The following is a 16366-nucleotide window of genomic DNA, read 5'->3' as shown; positions in this document are numbered from 1 at the left end:
GAAAAATAAGTCCATACTATCTGCAGAAGCCGTATTCAGCAAAAGCATTGCTCTATTGATAAGTGAATTCTGACTTGTATTCGTACGGCTTTTGGGTGCTATTATTGCTCTAGCATAATTATTGGGAATATACAAATTGATCTCTTTCATTATACTTGGATTATACAAATAAGTTTACATTAATTTTTAGAAATCAACAAAATGTTTTCTACGAAAAATATGACAATGAGATTTGAGGGTGTTTTAATCCTGTATTTATTCATGGTATGTGGTTGTATTTCTACAGGTCAGCAAGGAGAACGCGGTCCCCAGGGAGGAGTGGGCCCAGCCGGGCCGCCCGGGGAGCCAGCGGAGCGAGGGGAGGCGGGAGCGCCGGGGCAGCCCGGGGAGACGGGGGCCGCTGGGGCCCCGGGTGAGCGGGGTCCGGGAGGTCTTCCGGGGGCGCCGGGCTTCCCCGGGCCACATGGGCTGGTCGGAGTGCCGGGCGGGAAGGGCGAGCGGGGGGCGGCGGGGGCCAAGGGAGATCAGGGAAGCCCTGGATTAGCGGGTAATTATGACCTTCTTATTAATATTCGTCAGGTTTTACTTTGTATATTAATAGTTAAGCATTTAATATATCATTAATCTTTTGTCTAGGTACTAATAATTTTCTATTTGATCTGTTGTCAAAGACAGTACAAAAACATGTTATACCTACTGCCGTCATAAGAAAGAAGGACGCTTCTACATAAAACAAAAAACGTAGAAAATAAATATTTTGTAACTCGGAAATTGAAAAATCGCCGTGTAAAAAATACTACAAAAGTTAAGTATATTATTATGCGATAGTATTTATAATGGTTTGCCCTAACGGAATATATATTAGTTTTAATAAATTTTACATTATACATTTAAAAATTAATATTTTACATATTTACAAAACATTTTCTTTTTAGTGAAAAAAATACAAGAAAATATTTTATACTGCAATGAAAAGACGTATCTGGCTACTAACGCCCTTTTTATTTAGTAATTAAGTAAATGCCTTTCTTTCTTGGTATTAATATGCCAATAGATTCTACTCAACTAAATAAAATAGACGTTACTGGCCATTTACTGCTTTTCAAACTAACGCCGACCTAAAGCTAGGGTTTCCTAGGACAGCGGTGCCCGTATTTTAACGGCCGTAGTGAACGGCGATGCAGTGGACAGCCGTCGTAAAGGTGACTAGAGTGTGGTTTTCTAGGAAAACGGTGTTATCAACACCATTTAACACCGTTTTCCTAGGAAACCACTCTCTAATCACCTTTACGACGGCTGTCCACTGCATCACCGTTCACTACGGCCGTTAAAATATGGGCACCGCTGTCCTAGGAAACCCTAGCTTAATAATCAATTAACTTCGAAATTACCAGCAGATCTTAAATTTAATTGAATACACTCGTATATAATACCTACTCAGGTACATTCATTTCTAATATTTTTAAAAACGGAATAGAAGAAAAAAAAAGTATTTTAATCATTCTTTTATAATTATATAAGTCAGAACAGCCTTTTATATTTAGTAATCTTCGAGACTTTTTGCAGTTAAGTCTCATTTATTAGTGAAAATAATAGAGTTGATGCGTATTTTTTCCTGATTCCGAATATGTATGTACATTCGAAAAAAATGTTAGATGCGTCCTTCTTTCTTATGACGGCAGAATACTGGAACCCATTTTTACATGGGTGATACGTTCCACGAAGTACCGTATAAAAATAATACAAAAAAGGACAATGATTATTCATTGATAATTTATATACGTATACTTATACTAGATGCAGTACTAATTACCCGTCTTGTGTTCCATTCAACTTAATTTCCGAAACCTAACTTGCAATCAGTAAATGTGAAGCAGCATAAAAAGGCGTGACATAGGTATAGCTTTGAATTAACAGTAAACTGGCATAGACAGTTAATCTTTTTACTCTACTACGCGTTTTGCACGGCAATGTTGACGTGACAAGGCTCACTTTTCAGAACATAATTTCAAACTATCGTTCTATGAAGCATCATCTCTATTTAATTATACATCAGTGTGATTGATAGGTTTCCTTGTATGTAAATCAAATAAATTCCTTATTTTTTGCTGTACCTCAATTATTATTTTTAATACAATATGACATCTTTACTAAAGTATTAATCTTTATTAAAATACCTTTTAAAATCGTATCATAGATTATTCACTATCATATATTATATGCCAAGTAAGCAAAAAAGCTATGCAGGGCTTTTCAATAACGAAAAGTATAATTGTTCCAATAACGCATTGTTAAATTATTGTAGATTTTTTATGTCAATTGCCAGTCTAGGTAAAAATCTCTTCATAAATCAAATTATCAAGATTCGCTGCAGTTGTAGTACTAATGCAGTGCCCTATGCAATACCTACTGCATGCGGATAGAGAAATTATGATAATACATGTTTTTATAAACTTTGATTAAAAAATACATTCTAAAATAACATTAAATTTTGATAACGTTTCTCGTTGATGTAAAATAAACCGATGTCATTGTTTCAGGAACACCTGGTGAGGCTGGACTACGAGGGCTGCCGGGACTAACGGGGGCCAAAGGGGCGCGCGGAGAGCAGGGAGCGAGGGGAGAAGTGGGGCACTCTGGGTTCCCAGGGAAACCCGGAGATGTTGGACAGCCTGTAAGGACATCGCTAGTTTCCTTATTTCACATGAATAATAAATATTTCACAAGCTAACAAAAACTGAAAAAACGCAATAATTCAACACACTTTTCCAAAAATTAGATATGGTATTTTTCTACAACAGAACTGGTGAGATGTTATTATTTGGGTGCTCGTCGTTTCAAACTTAGAATTAAGTTTTTTCAACCAGCGGTGACCTTAACAGTTTTCTGTCATTGCCGTTTGAAATCCAATATTTAAGAAATTTTACAGCCCGTATCAAGGTATAGAACTTCAGATTAAAATGCCTGAGGTTCAAACATCGCTCTGCTATGACTTGTTTTCTATTTTTTAACATGGTCGTTTAAAGGAAAATGTCCCGAAATTGAAATATTTGTTGTCAATCAATTGAACCCAAAATACATTTTAAAAATTAAAACAAGAAAAGATAGACACAGACAGATACATACCAGCTTTGTTTTTTAAGCATTCAAATAAAGTCAAACCATTGTTTTTTGTAAACATCGAGGGCCTTTATAAGGCTCCACACCCAAGTCGGCGGCATATGATCCACCTTAGCAGCAATATTGGTTGAGTAAGAAATATATTTAAAAAAAAATATTATTTATACTCGACTTGCAGGGTCAAGCAGGCAGTGTGGGTCCTCAGGGCCCCTCAGGACCACCCGGAACCAAGGGCAACACGGGAGAACCCGGCCGTATGGGCTCTTCCGGGCCGCAGGGCTTAGCGGGGCCTCCCGGGCTGGATGGGCCCAAGGGGGATGCTGGCGGCGATGGACCCTCGGGCCCGGCTGGTCCGCTCGGGCCCCAGGGGCAAGCCGGGGAGAGAGGGCTTCCGGGACTACCAGGCACACCGGGGACTGCAGGAGTCAGAGGAATCAGAGGAGCGCCGGTAAATTAAAAAAAATAGATTTTCAATATTATCAAGTCAACTATAGAAGTACCTCCCATCACTGTGACCTTGCAGATCTTCATATTGTGACGGGTCCCCGTAAATTAGTTCTCGCTCTCCGAGTTCAGGTATTTTAAGAGCCTGGCTACTGTGTGGAGGGCGAGTGTTTTCATATTGCTTACCCTTCAAAGCCCTGATACTTAAAGTGGCGGGCCATTAGGTAGAAGGCGAGCGCTGTAATATCATCAAGTTTAACCAGTGGCCCCCCGAGTGTATGGCTTATTTTATTATATAAAGCATCACATTCACATAGAAAGGGTTTAGGTGTTTCCTCATCTATACTGCAGAACCTACATCAGGAAGTTTTAGAAACGTTCATTCTGGCAAGGTGTTAATTCAGTATGCAGTGCTGTGTAAGGGCTCTGTAGTGATGAACCCCGATTACAATTCCTTTATTTGTTAATTACTACAAACAATTTCTGATAGTAATGAAAACTACAGCAACAAAATGAATTATGTAAAATTATTATTCAATGAACAGTGTTATATGGCTAAACAATCTTGTCTGATTCTGGCGTGTTTAAAGGCATTTTATTCCTGTTTTTTCACTACTAGCCAGCTTATTGATGAAACATAATTTTCAGGGTGACCAAGGACAAGCCGGCAAGCCAGGATCAGCAGGACCCCAGGGTGTCAACGGGCAACCGGGTCCTTCGGGTCTGCAGGGCCCCCCAGGAGACCACGGGCCCGAAGGGCAGGCAGGCAAGCCGGGCCAGCCGGGGATCTCAGGCCGGCCGGGAGACAAGGGGCCCACGGGAGCGCCGGGTCAGCAGGGGCCTGGGGGGCCCCCTGGACCACCAGTAAGAGTTAAAATTATATTGCTTATCGGAATATGCGAATACTTACCATAATCTAATATCCATATATTCCATAGACTATCTATGGAGGAAATCCAGCTAGTCTGCAAGCATTTGGACATACTCAAACATTGCCCATATATTCCTTTTACCTTAGATACCCAAAGAAATGAAATAACTATGGGCTTCTACACGGATGTGTAGGTAGCCATTATTTTTACATATATTTGTTCTCATCATACATAGATTTGATTATCACAATATCAACTTAAATCTAATTATCAGTAAACTATAGTTTAATTATCAATTTAAATGTAATGATGTATCCAATACACAGTACAAAATACACGGATACACAATACGTGTCACTTTTTAAGAACTCACTTATTTGTTGCACACATATTTTTTCAACATAGAATTGAATAAAGTTATGTTTTTTTCTTCTCTTATTTGTACTAGAATTTCTTCATATATATGTTTGATGTACAGCTTGGTTCAATCAGTTTGTATCATCATTTATTGATTTGTATTCTAGATTTTGTCTATTTCATTCATTTGTAAATTATAGTTATTTAAGAATATCTAATTGAAATTTATCCATCAAATACTTTTTTTACGTTATATGCCGATTGGAGTTTTCTACATACATATAATTTATAATTAACCATGTTATAAATTAACAAACAAAAAATTGTTCATATTATTTAGATTTAATGAGATAATGTTCATGCTGTTGTGTATTACAATGTATTTTTAAAGAATATTTTCATTACTAGGGGTCTCAAGGACCTGCCGGGCCGACAGGGGCCACTGGGGAGCGCGGGCCGAGGGGGGAGACGGGCCCGCAGGGCGTGGACGGGCAGGCAGGGGCCCGGGGCAAGCCGGGCGAGGCGGGACCGGCTGGGGCGCGCGGGGAGCGGGGGGAGGCGGGCCCCCAGGGGGCCAAGGGCCACCGGGGCCTTCTGGGGCTACAGGGACTACCTGGACTGCCGGGACTTGCAGGGGACAAGGGCATCCAAGGGCCGCCTGGTCTGTCCGGCAAGGATGGGGACACTGGAGCCAGAGGTGAGATTTTTGTTATAAAAACCTTTAAGATCGTCAGTTTATCTTCCAGTAGACTTTATTTCAATTTAATATAAAATGTATACCCACACACAGGGCATACCTTTGTGGGTTTTTTTTTTGTGTTTATTTAATTGTTTTTTGTATTTGTAACCTTTGTATACCTTTTGAAAAATGCAAAGAAAAAATAAAATAAAAAGTAGTATTTTAAAATGTCCAAATGTTTGCAGACAGGGTTTGGTTTTACTCCCTAGAGAGTTAGCTATTAAGATCTATATTTGTTGCAACAGAAAGGGAAAACGTTTTTGAGAAGAGAATATTGAGATCTAGGCATTTACAGGGCTTATAACCTGTAATTGGCAGATTTATATGGCCACTCATAATGTGTCGATGAATTTATTAATTAAAATTCGAATCCCTATTCTATTTTGGTGATTTATTTATTTTTATTTATTTACTTAACTTTTTGTACGTAATGTTATTTGTACATTGGCGCGGGCTTATTTGCCAAATGGCAATTTCTTCCAACCAACCAATTATTTATTGCTGTTAAGGCAGAAGCCAATTTTACAAAATCATAGTTCTTCTAATAATATGCCTCCTAAGAATATTTACTATGTTGAGTAAAATTAATAAAAACTTTTTTTTACATTCATAGGTTTCACTGGACGAGAGGGTTCTCCCGGGCCAATGGGTCTGGCGGGCCCGCCGGGCCCGAGGGGCTCTTCAGGTTCGGAGGGAAGGCATGGACCTCCGGGGTCTGCAGGCCCCCCCGGACCTCCTGGACCCCCAGCAGACAATGTTGGTTATGATGCTGCTATGTTGGCTGCTATCATTGGATCAGGTTTGTAGAAATTCTGCTTTAAATATCAGATAGCGTTGTTGAAGATGACCCAAGTATCATCTTTTTCCACATCCGATCCTAAGTCGAGCATGTAGACATCACCAGATGCCTCCAGGAGATCCTATCGCCAGCAACACTTTCACCTCCTCCTACATCAGTCCTACGTTCCTCAGTTCTTTTTTTTTTTTTATTTAATATAATCATACAATGCATATACATTATACTCCCAGGAGTTATTAGAACTCATTCCGGGACTGAGGAAAATATAACAATTTTATAAAGTACATGATATAAAGAGTTACAAGAGACATCGCATTTCTGGCTAATCTTAAACCAGTTCATACAAATAGAAATTTGAAGATCAACCAGATCAGATTAATTTCAATAGAGATATGCCAGTTTAAAGTGTAACAATTATACAATTAAAAATATACATCCTAACTACAAACAAACATCTTACCTTGAAAGAAAAATCTAACAATTATAAAAAAAGTACATCATTTAAAGATCAACCAGAAATGGACCAGTTTAATGTATAACAATTATAACAAAATACATAATATGATAGACTAATAAATTTATACTACAATATACAATTATAAAATATACAATATACATCCTAACCAAAAAGTACATAGTATGAAGAACAAACAAGAAAAATACTATTTTATCCTACAAATATGCAATTATAAAATATAAAAAAACATACATCCTAGCTAAAAAGCATTAAACATCAGATATAGAGAAACCTTAAATAAAACAAACCATTAAAAAGCAAGCAATCAAAAAGAAGGAAAACAAACACAATTTCTTATAAATAGAAACAGTAAAACATCAAATTAATATCCAGTCAAAAATAACCTTTATATTTGTTTTCTATAAAAAGGTTTAGGAAGAAATTCTTAAGGGCCACGCTTTGCACTTTACGAATTTTGTTTTCTTTAATTTTACTTGGTAGCTTGTTATAGAGAGTTCGAGAGATATTCTCCAAAGACTTTTTTCCAAACTTCGTTGAATTAAATTTCGGTATATGTAGATTTCTTGAGCTACGCGTATTGTGGCTATGTATCTCGTTATTAAGGGGGTGTTTTAAATTTGTAAGAGCTGAGAAATTTAAAATGTTTAGTATGGTGCTGGTGATATCATGCATAGGTATGACTTTAAAGGGAAGTATTTTGGTTTGCCTGTATATATCTTTTACATGTGTATCCCAAGGCAGACCGAAAATACTCCTCAAAGCTCTGTTTTGGAGAACCTGGATCTCTGAGATCAGTTTTTGTGTTGCAAAACCCCAAATACATGATAGATAAATCAAGTGTGAGTGAATCAAGGCATAATAAATTGAAAGTAGAATAGGTTTAGGAAGTAGACCCCTAAGTCTATACAGAACTCCAGTTACAGGTACAATCTTGGATTTTACGTGGTCAAATTGATGGTTCCATGAAAGTTGGGAGTCTATCAATAACCCTAAATATTTAGTGACATGTACTCTTTCAATTTGATTCGTTCCGAGTAAAATGCTGAGATGGATATTTTTTTTATTTCCAAATAGAATATACGAAGTTTTTTTAACATTTAAGCTCAATTTATTAATTCTCAACCAATTCGCAAGGTGAGCGAGATCTCTTTGCATTGCATTCTCCAGTTCCTCAATCGTAGGGCAGTTATAGAAGATGATAGTGTCATCAGCATATAATTGAAGCGTACCTTTTATGCCCCAAGTAGTGACATCGTTAATGTAGATTAAGAATAATAGTGGACCAAGAATGGATCCCTGAGGCACACCACATGTTATCATTCCAAATTCACTTGAACACTCTCCAATTTGAACCGAACAGTACCTGTTGGTGAGGTAGCTACGAATTAGTTCAAGAGGAGTACCTACCACTCCCAGGTGTTCAAGTTTATTTAGTAAAATTTCGTGGTCAACAGTGTCGAAAGCTTTTTTTAAATCTATAAAGATACCAGCTGCGAAATTGCCCCTGTCTAGGTTTTTTTGTAAGTTGGAAATAAAATCAAAAGCAGCACATTTTGTATTAGAGCCTTTCCGAAAACCGTACTGTTGGGTTGTAATAATATTATTCAGATTCAAATATTTTATTAACCTATCTTTGATTACGTATTCGAAAATTTTTGAAAATACCGAAAGAATTGATATTGGCCTGTAGTTGGACACATCTTTTTTGCAGTCGTTCTTATATATTGGGACAATTTTTGCCATCTTAAGCTGATCTGGAAAGACACCAGTTAACAACGATTCATTTACAAGAATTGCAAGGTGATCTGCTAATTGATCTCTGCAGATCCCAAGGACAGCAGGAGTGACACCATCGAGGCCAGGTGCTGATCTTTTCTTAAGTTTTGAAATAATAGCTTTAATTTCAGATTTGTTTGTTCTGTGCATAAAAAACGAACAATTAGTCTTAGCAGTGTTACAAATTGTATTTTTGTCATCAGGATCTGATGAAATTGTTTTTGCCAAGTTGCTACCAACTGATATAAAGAACTTGTTGAACTCTGCACAAATCTGCTTAGGTTCATTCATCTCAACATTATTGATTAAAAGACAGTTGATATCCGTTTTTTTGGACTGAGGAGCGTTTGCGAGGATGGAGTTTATAGTTTCCCAAGTTTTTCTAGGATTGTCTGCGTTTTCTTTAAAAATTTCAGTGAAGTATCTTTTTTTCACAAATCTTCTATAATTTGTAACTTTATTTCTAGCTTTATTTTTTAATTCTACCAGGAAAATATTGAACGGGTCCCGTTTCCACTGTTTAAAAATCGAATTGCGCTCCTTGATAAGCGAGTCTAGATGTGAATCAAACCAAGGCGTATTTCCCTGTAGGCGATTTCCCATTTTTCTTTTCTGATTTGATTTGCAAGAATCTATCACCCCTTAAAATGTTCAATAAACTTATTGTAATTGCAGTTAACGTTCTCTTTTGAATCATATGGAAATGCATTAGTTTCTAGACATGTTTTTAACAGGGAAATGTTAATTTTTGGGTTCGTGATTGATGGGGTAGGTAATCGGTTATTCGAATACGTTTTAAGACTATTATAGTGTTCTAAAATCAAAATGTTATGATCACTAAGCGGATGGTCAATATTTGAAACAGAAGAAAATGTACTCTTTCTGTTGGAAAGAATATGATCGATCAAAGATCTACTATTCTCTGTAGTTCTAGTAGGAAATTTCCTATTGCATCTAAAAAAGTCATAAGATTCTAACGTATTTGTATATATTGTTGAACTCTGAGAAGGTTTACTTATGTCAATGTTAAAATCGCCCAAGATAAGAGTATTTTGTTTGCTTTTGTGTAATATGTTTTCTAAGCATGTTATAAAATCGTTTATATTTGAGCTTGGTTTCCTATACACAGCATAAATATTAAATGTTTGAAAGTATGCGCTCTGTACATTCAATCCGACAACAGAGTTTTCAGACGTGATCCTTTCTATAATGGAGACATTTAAAAAATGATTGTTTGTATACACTGCAACACCACCTCCTCTTCCTGTACGGGAGGCATACGCACTTTGGTAACCTTCAATGTTGAAGAATGGCTCTTCTCCGTCGCTAAGCCAAGTTTCAGTGATGACAAGTATATGGATAGTGTCCGAGATCCCTTTCAGCACTTCTTCGATATCATCAAATTTGTTACGCACACTCCTAGCATTTACATACATTACTCTCAAGCAGTCTTTTCCTGGATTGTAGTCTTCAATGCATACATATTTATATTCTTTCTTGATTCCTTTGGAGACCAGTTTTATAATTTATCACCGTAGACCACTCTATCTCTAGCACGAGTATCCATCAGCTTCCATAACGGGCACTCGGAACTTGTCGCTCGATGACCTTTGGACTCATTTTCGCAATTGCAGCATTTCGCTTCAATACTTTTATTTGGGCATGATATAAACTTATGCTCTTCTGCACAATGAAGACATTTCTCCCTTTCATTACAAACTCGTTGAGTATGTCCATAGCCCATACACCGGTAACATTGCACTAATGGTGACCTATCTTCTACTGCTAATCGTTGATAGCCCACATTGACTCTGCTAGCTTCAACTAAAGTTTTCCAGTTGTGTGGTGATGTTTCTAGGATTACATTGCATAATAGGGTATTTCTCTGGTTTGTTTTAAACTTAATGTTAATTTTTTGATTAAAGTCAATATTAAGGTTCTTGTTTTGTAGTTTTAGGGATTCGATTAAGTCCTCGTCTTTTGTGTCTTTTATCAGACCCCTGATAATTACCAATGGGCTGAATTGTTTGGTATCTGAAATAGTTATTTTGTTATTTAGACTCTTCTTTAACTCAGATGTGAATCTGATTTTATCCTCAGCGGAAGGCATCGTGACAACAACTTTGTCTTGCGTAGTTTTTCGAATCCCAGTTATTCCTATACCCAGCGTGCGAACATTAACTTGTTTTTTTATCATTTTGTCAAGACAATCCCCTTTATATAGAGGATCGTCTGAGCTTATGACAATAGCATGTTGTTGTTCCCTCGGTTGCTTTTTAATTACTGCTTGGGCGTAAGAAAGTGCATACGAATTTTGTTTCTCTTTTACATTATTATTAAATGCTTCTATGTTTTTTGATATTTCCTCGTGTTTTATATGTAGTTGTTTTTCGACATTTAGTGTTTTTTCTTTTAAATAATTTATTTCCTCTGGTAGGAACCTTAAATTGTCTTGTTGTTTAATACCACGATCAATTTTATCAATAATGTCTGTATATTGGTCAGTTAGACAACTCAAAGTTTTTTCAAAATCGGAGAATTTAATATTTATCATGTTTATTAAATCCGATTTCAAATTGGAGAGTTTATTGTCTATTAATGACGTAAATACATCTATGTCTATGCTTTGATTTTTTTCTGAGGTAAAATCTTCCATTGCCGATAAACTCTGTGGTGTCTGTGGTCGGCTTTGTGTTTGTGTTTGTGGTCGCCCGCGGCTGTCAGATTCGGGAAGTTTCAATGTCCGGGCGTTTTGTATGTTTTTAGCTGGATTTGTTACATTATTTACGTCATCCTTGCATGTGATACAGCGCCATAAATCAAGCTGCCTGCCAGTCATTGATTTAAATTTCTGCAGATTAATGCCGCCGCAGTTATAATGATATCCATTAGCGCATTTGCAACATTTGACAAATTCTTCCTTTGTCATAATGTAGGTGCACTTTTTACACTTTTCTGCCATTTTTGTGATAATGAGAACTGATTTCAAACTTTGAGTGGTGTGTCAGATGCAGACAGTTGATTCTCCAAGATAGATGAACAGAAAAATGATTATATATTACCTTGGCGGGTAGTCTTTTTGCAGGTTAGAATTTTTTCAAAGTCACACAACAACTGACTCAGACTTCTGTCACTGAAATATTTGTACTTTACACAAGCCGTGATTTATTTCACATTAAATCGATATGAATTTTATATTTAAAACATCTTGTTTTATAAGAAAAGTATACTCTGAAATATTTTTTTCAATAAAACTCGTATCAGGTTTGTAAACCGGAAACGGATCCAGTTCAGATTAATAACGACGAAAGATTATCATCGACGGCCTCCCAGGACGGGGGGAGTCCGCAGGTCTGAAGAAGAGGCAACTTTGATAAAGGCTCTCTCGAGGCGTCTGCGGCACATATCAAAGCCAGGGCTGATTTTAAAGAAATGTGTATTAATTTCTTATAGTTATCATTGATCCTTATTCTAATGGGAAGATAAAATTTCCCTTCAATTTTATCTACAAAGGAAAATTAAGTTTTCTGCATGAAAAATGGAATATGTTTGCAATATTTTTCCTAAACATGTTCAATTACATAGGTTACCAACAAAGATACTTTATTTTTTTTTATCAAGATACACATTTTCACAAATAAATATTTATATAGATTTTAATTAATACCGTCTCGATATGTACCGTTGAAGATAGCGTTTATAATCACAGCCCTGAAGCGGTTTATTTTCATAATTACATTTAAGTAATATATTAATACATATTTAAGTAATATATTGATAATATAGTGGTAGAGTAAATAGAATTGGTAATCTACTTTTTGGACTGATGGATACTGCTACAGTTGTTAGTGAAAGTGACTAAATTTTATAATTTTAAAGATAATTTTTTTTTAGGTCAAGCAAACAACCAAAAAGGGCCTGATGATCAGGGAGATGATCCATCTAATGGACTCCCTCGACTGTTTGGCAAGGATATCACAGATGAAGAGCGCAAGGAGGTTGTGATGAAAGCGTACGAGCAGCTCAAAGCTTCCTTTGAAAGGTTCAAGAAACCAGACGGACAGAAGTCGTCCCCAGCAAGAACTTGTCGAGACCTTAATGTTGCTTATCCTGATCTGCCAAGTGGTGAGATTATTTTGCTTTGGTGATAAAAAATCTCTCATATTGGTGTTGAATTAAATTTTAAATTATCTTGCTTAGTCGGAATATTTTATTTTTTTTGTTATTTTTCTGTCTTGTATTAATTTATAAATAATGAATCCATCCAGGTCAATACTGGGTCGATCCTAATTCTGGAGATATACGAGATGCCATTTTGGTCCACTGCGAGATGCCAACTCGATCCACTTGCGTTCTCCCAATGCCATCACAAACTCAGGAAATTGTTCATGTTGGAAGTGATGAGGATGATGATACCTGGCTCAGTGAAATGTCTAGTGGAATGAAGGTTTGTTTTACATCATAGTGTATGTTTTAGTTGCTAATTTATTTTTGGTTCCTATTAATAAAAATGCCCTTTTCAGCTTACCTACAAAGCAGATAGTAACCAGATAAGCTTCTTGCAATTGCTTTCTACACACGCAACTCAGAACATTACATACCACTGCAAGAACTCTGTTGCTTATTATGACAAGGAGTTGAGAACTTTCAAGAGAGGACTGAAACTCCTGTCTTGGAACGATGCTGAGCTTACTCCAAGAGGAAGCCATCGCTTTAGATACACTTCTGATTTTGATGAATGCCAGGTAAATATCAAGTTACAGTTAATTTCCTCGACTTTTTTCATTGGAGTAAATGTGAAATTACTCATGTCAAGTCTTGAAGTCAGACAAAAAGAGTAAATACCTAAATAATGTTTTTTTCATACTTCTTCTTAGTTTTTTTTTGGCTTTTTTCACCCCTAATTAGGGTGTTCTAGCCAGTGTCAGGTTTAAGATTGACTTATTTAAATATTTACACATGTGTTAGTACTATACATACAAGTAAGTGTGTTAGTATTTAATATTACATGCACTTTACATAATATATAACTTATTTACAAATTAATACCATTTATAACTACATATTTACATAAAATGTTAAATGTATGTTTATTGGGTGGGGACAAGAGAGTTAAAATATTAGTAGGGAATGGGACGCTGATTTTGGAGAGGTCAGATAGGAACTCAGGATAACAATCAAATGATAGTGATAATATGGGGCATAAATAATGTTTTGTTTTAAAGCTTATGTATTGTCTGTTGATAATATTATTTGTGTGTCAAATAAAATAAATAAAGTAGGTATATGAATATGTGAGTGGTAATAATTTCTAATACTGAGTTATTTACAACTCGTTGAAAATGGATCTCAAAATGAAATATTTGGGTAAATCATAAAAACACAAATATTTATTTTTTTCAAAAAAAAAAAGTAAAAACCTTACATTATTTTTAAAATATTAATAGAAAATCTTGTGATAATGATAAAATACAGTTTTTTGCAAATATGTACATTTAATACATGGCTTATTATATTATGATTGGAAACAGAGTAAATGTATGTGTCTGATTTTTTTAATATTACAAAATATATCAATTAGATCAAAATATACTAATCTTTGATTCGGATTGTGGTCTCATGGTAGTATTGTGGACTCATGGATCAAAAAAAAGTCTGAGTTTTTAATCCCACTCTATCACAACTCGATTCAAATTTTCTGACACAAGTTTTTTGGGAGTTTCCAAAAATGTTCTAAAAAATTTTGGGAAAATAATATAAACTAAACTATTTATTTTTATAAAAAATTAAACATCAATGGATTTGTATGCAGTTTCTTGTACAAAACCAACTAAAATATATTTATTCTTCCAGTTCAAGAGAGCAGAATGGGCCAAAACAATAATTATCTATGATACAGATCTTTCCAAGAGATTACCAATTGTAGATGTGGCTGTCCAAGATATTGGAAAACCGGATCAAGCCTTTAAACTAGAAATCGGAGCAGTCTGCTTTAAATAGTCTTCCTATGAATTTGGCCAAAACTAAACAAATATCCTATTAATATATAAGTGTCTAGTTAAGAGTAAAATTAATTACTTATGTAATTATAATGTGAAACCGAGAGGCATTATAATATTTCCTATTACTAAGTTATATTGTACTCTTAAGTATGTAATATTTACAAAAACAAGGGTCTCACATAATATTATGAATAAGTTGTGATTGCATTTATATTTTATAATTAAGTCTAAGTTTAGTGAATAAAATACAATGCTGCCAAAATACTTAGTAAATAAGATTGCAAATATAAGAATTTATAAACTGTATGTTTTCTTTCAAATGTCCTTTTGGAAAAACACGAAACAACATTTTCAATATGTCCAAATAAATATTTACAGACAAGCCTTTGATTTAATTGTCTACACTTCTAAAGTTCTTTTGATAATGACAAATACTTCAACGGGGATGGAGAACCTCTTTTAAGAAATAAATATTTTCAGAAAAATTAAAGACGTAAAAGCGATGATCGTCATCTGCTGCAGTGTCCACAAATGCAGTTAACTTGTGAAGATGATGATTTTAGGATGGTCACTGACAAGGCAATATCTGTCGCTGTACATTGGAGTGGCAAGGTCTGAAGTCCGAACCCGATAAACAAACAAGAGACACAGAAAGCAATTTGAAACTTATTAATTGACTTACTGAGGCCTTAAGGCCGATCAATTTTTTTCTTTAACATGTAACATGTTACCACCAAATTTAGCGAAATCAGTACCCGCCTAAAAGTTAAAATTACTAAATTTGTGAAATATTTTTTTAAGCACCCAAGTAGTTTTGTTGTTCTTCTACTTTGTTTTTGTAAAAAAAAAACAAAGTTAAAGACTTTGAAATATTATCTTATAAATCATTAGATTCACTTTTTTACAATCAACCAATTTGTGTAATGTGGTGAAATATTGTGTAATAGATTACCTTTTAAAAACGAGGAAATGTGAAAAGATATAAAGCGTAATCCTGAAAGATTAAAACAAGAATTTTTCTATTTCTGAACAAATCTCCAAGAAATCTGTTTAAAATACACCAACTAGAAAAATCAGAAAATAGGTAACCCAAAAATATCTGATCAAGACTGAAAAAAATCTTAAAGAACTGTAATATCCAGAAAAAATTTCACTCCTTCCAAAAAGCTAACAATTACATACCTCACCAGTCTTCTATCTTACGGAACCAATTAACCACATTAAACTTGGCGGCTTCCATAGTGTAACGGTTAAGACCCTTAATTCCGCAGAGAAGGTTCTGAGTTAAATTCCCGCAGTGCGAACAAAATAATTGAAATGTGATTTTTGTCAAGCCTGTGTGTTCTGTTATTTACTTCACTTCATTTATTCACGTATTAGCATCATGTATTCAAGCATTCCTCGGGCTGCATCAAGCATTCCTCGGGCAGTCAACATTCCTGATGGTTCTCCGACACTGACTGAAATAAAAATGGCTGCGTCACACTTGAAAAATAGAACGGTATCAGGAGTTGACGATACACCCAGAATGCCTCAAAAGCAGCATCACAGGCATTATTGGCTTTTTATACCAACTAATGACCGAAGCTTGTGAACAAGAGAGGTGCCCAAAAGACTAGGTGAACGGGGAGATCACCACATTGCATAAAAAGGGTGATCCATTAACCTGTGATATAATTAACTAATGGTAATTATTGTGGCATCATGCTACTTAGTGTACCGGGAAAAATACTTGCATACATATTACTGCAAAGAGTTCAAGAATCCATTATGAGAGTA

General features: G+C 35.5%; 1 protein-coding gene across 1 annotated transcript in view; it reads left to right on the top strand.

Annotated features, from left to right (window-relative positions):
* The window catches only part of LOC148275212 (uncharacterized), a 41661-nt gene extending 26768 nt beyond the window's left edge, over positions 1-14893 (top strand). Inside the window, exons 15-24 of the mRNA XM_088236005.1 lie at positions 287-547; positions 2541-2674; positions 3299-3568; positions 4213-4428; positions 5202-5490; positions 6146-6331; positions 12480-12710; positions 12854-13032; positions 13109-13330; positions 14439-14893. Of these exons, the coding sequence (XP_088092131.1) occupies positions 287-547; positions 2541-2674; positions 3299-3568; positions 4213-4428; positions 5202-5490; positions 6146-6331; positions 12480-12710; positions 12854-13032; positions 13109-13330; positions 14439-14585 (2135 nt within the window). The 3' untranslated portion in view covers positions 14586-14893. The remainder of the gene's footprint in view (positions 1-286; positions 548-2540; positions 2675-3298; positions 3569-4212; positions 4429-5201; positions 5491-6145; positions 6332-12479; positions 12711-12853; positions 13033-13108; positions 13331-14438) is intronic.
* Positions 14894-16366: the final 1473 nt, after the last annotated feature.

The sequence above is a fragment of the Micrasema longulum genome, unplaced genomic scaffold (assembly GCF_059751315.1).
Source record: "Micrasema longulum isolate JH-2025_06_02 unplaced genomic scaffold, ASM5975131v1 h1tg001491l, whole genome shotgun sequence".
Taxonomy (NCBI): Eukaryota; Metazoa; Arthropoda; class Insecta; order Trichoptera; family Brachycentridae; genus Micrasema; species Micrasema longulum.
The sequence above is the reverse complement of the archived record's forward strand: the minus strand, read 5'-3'. Positions and strand labels throughout refer to the sequence as shown.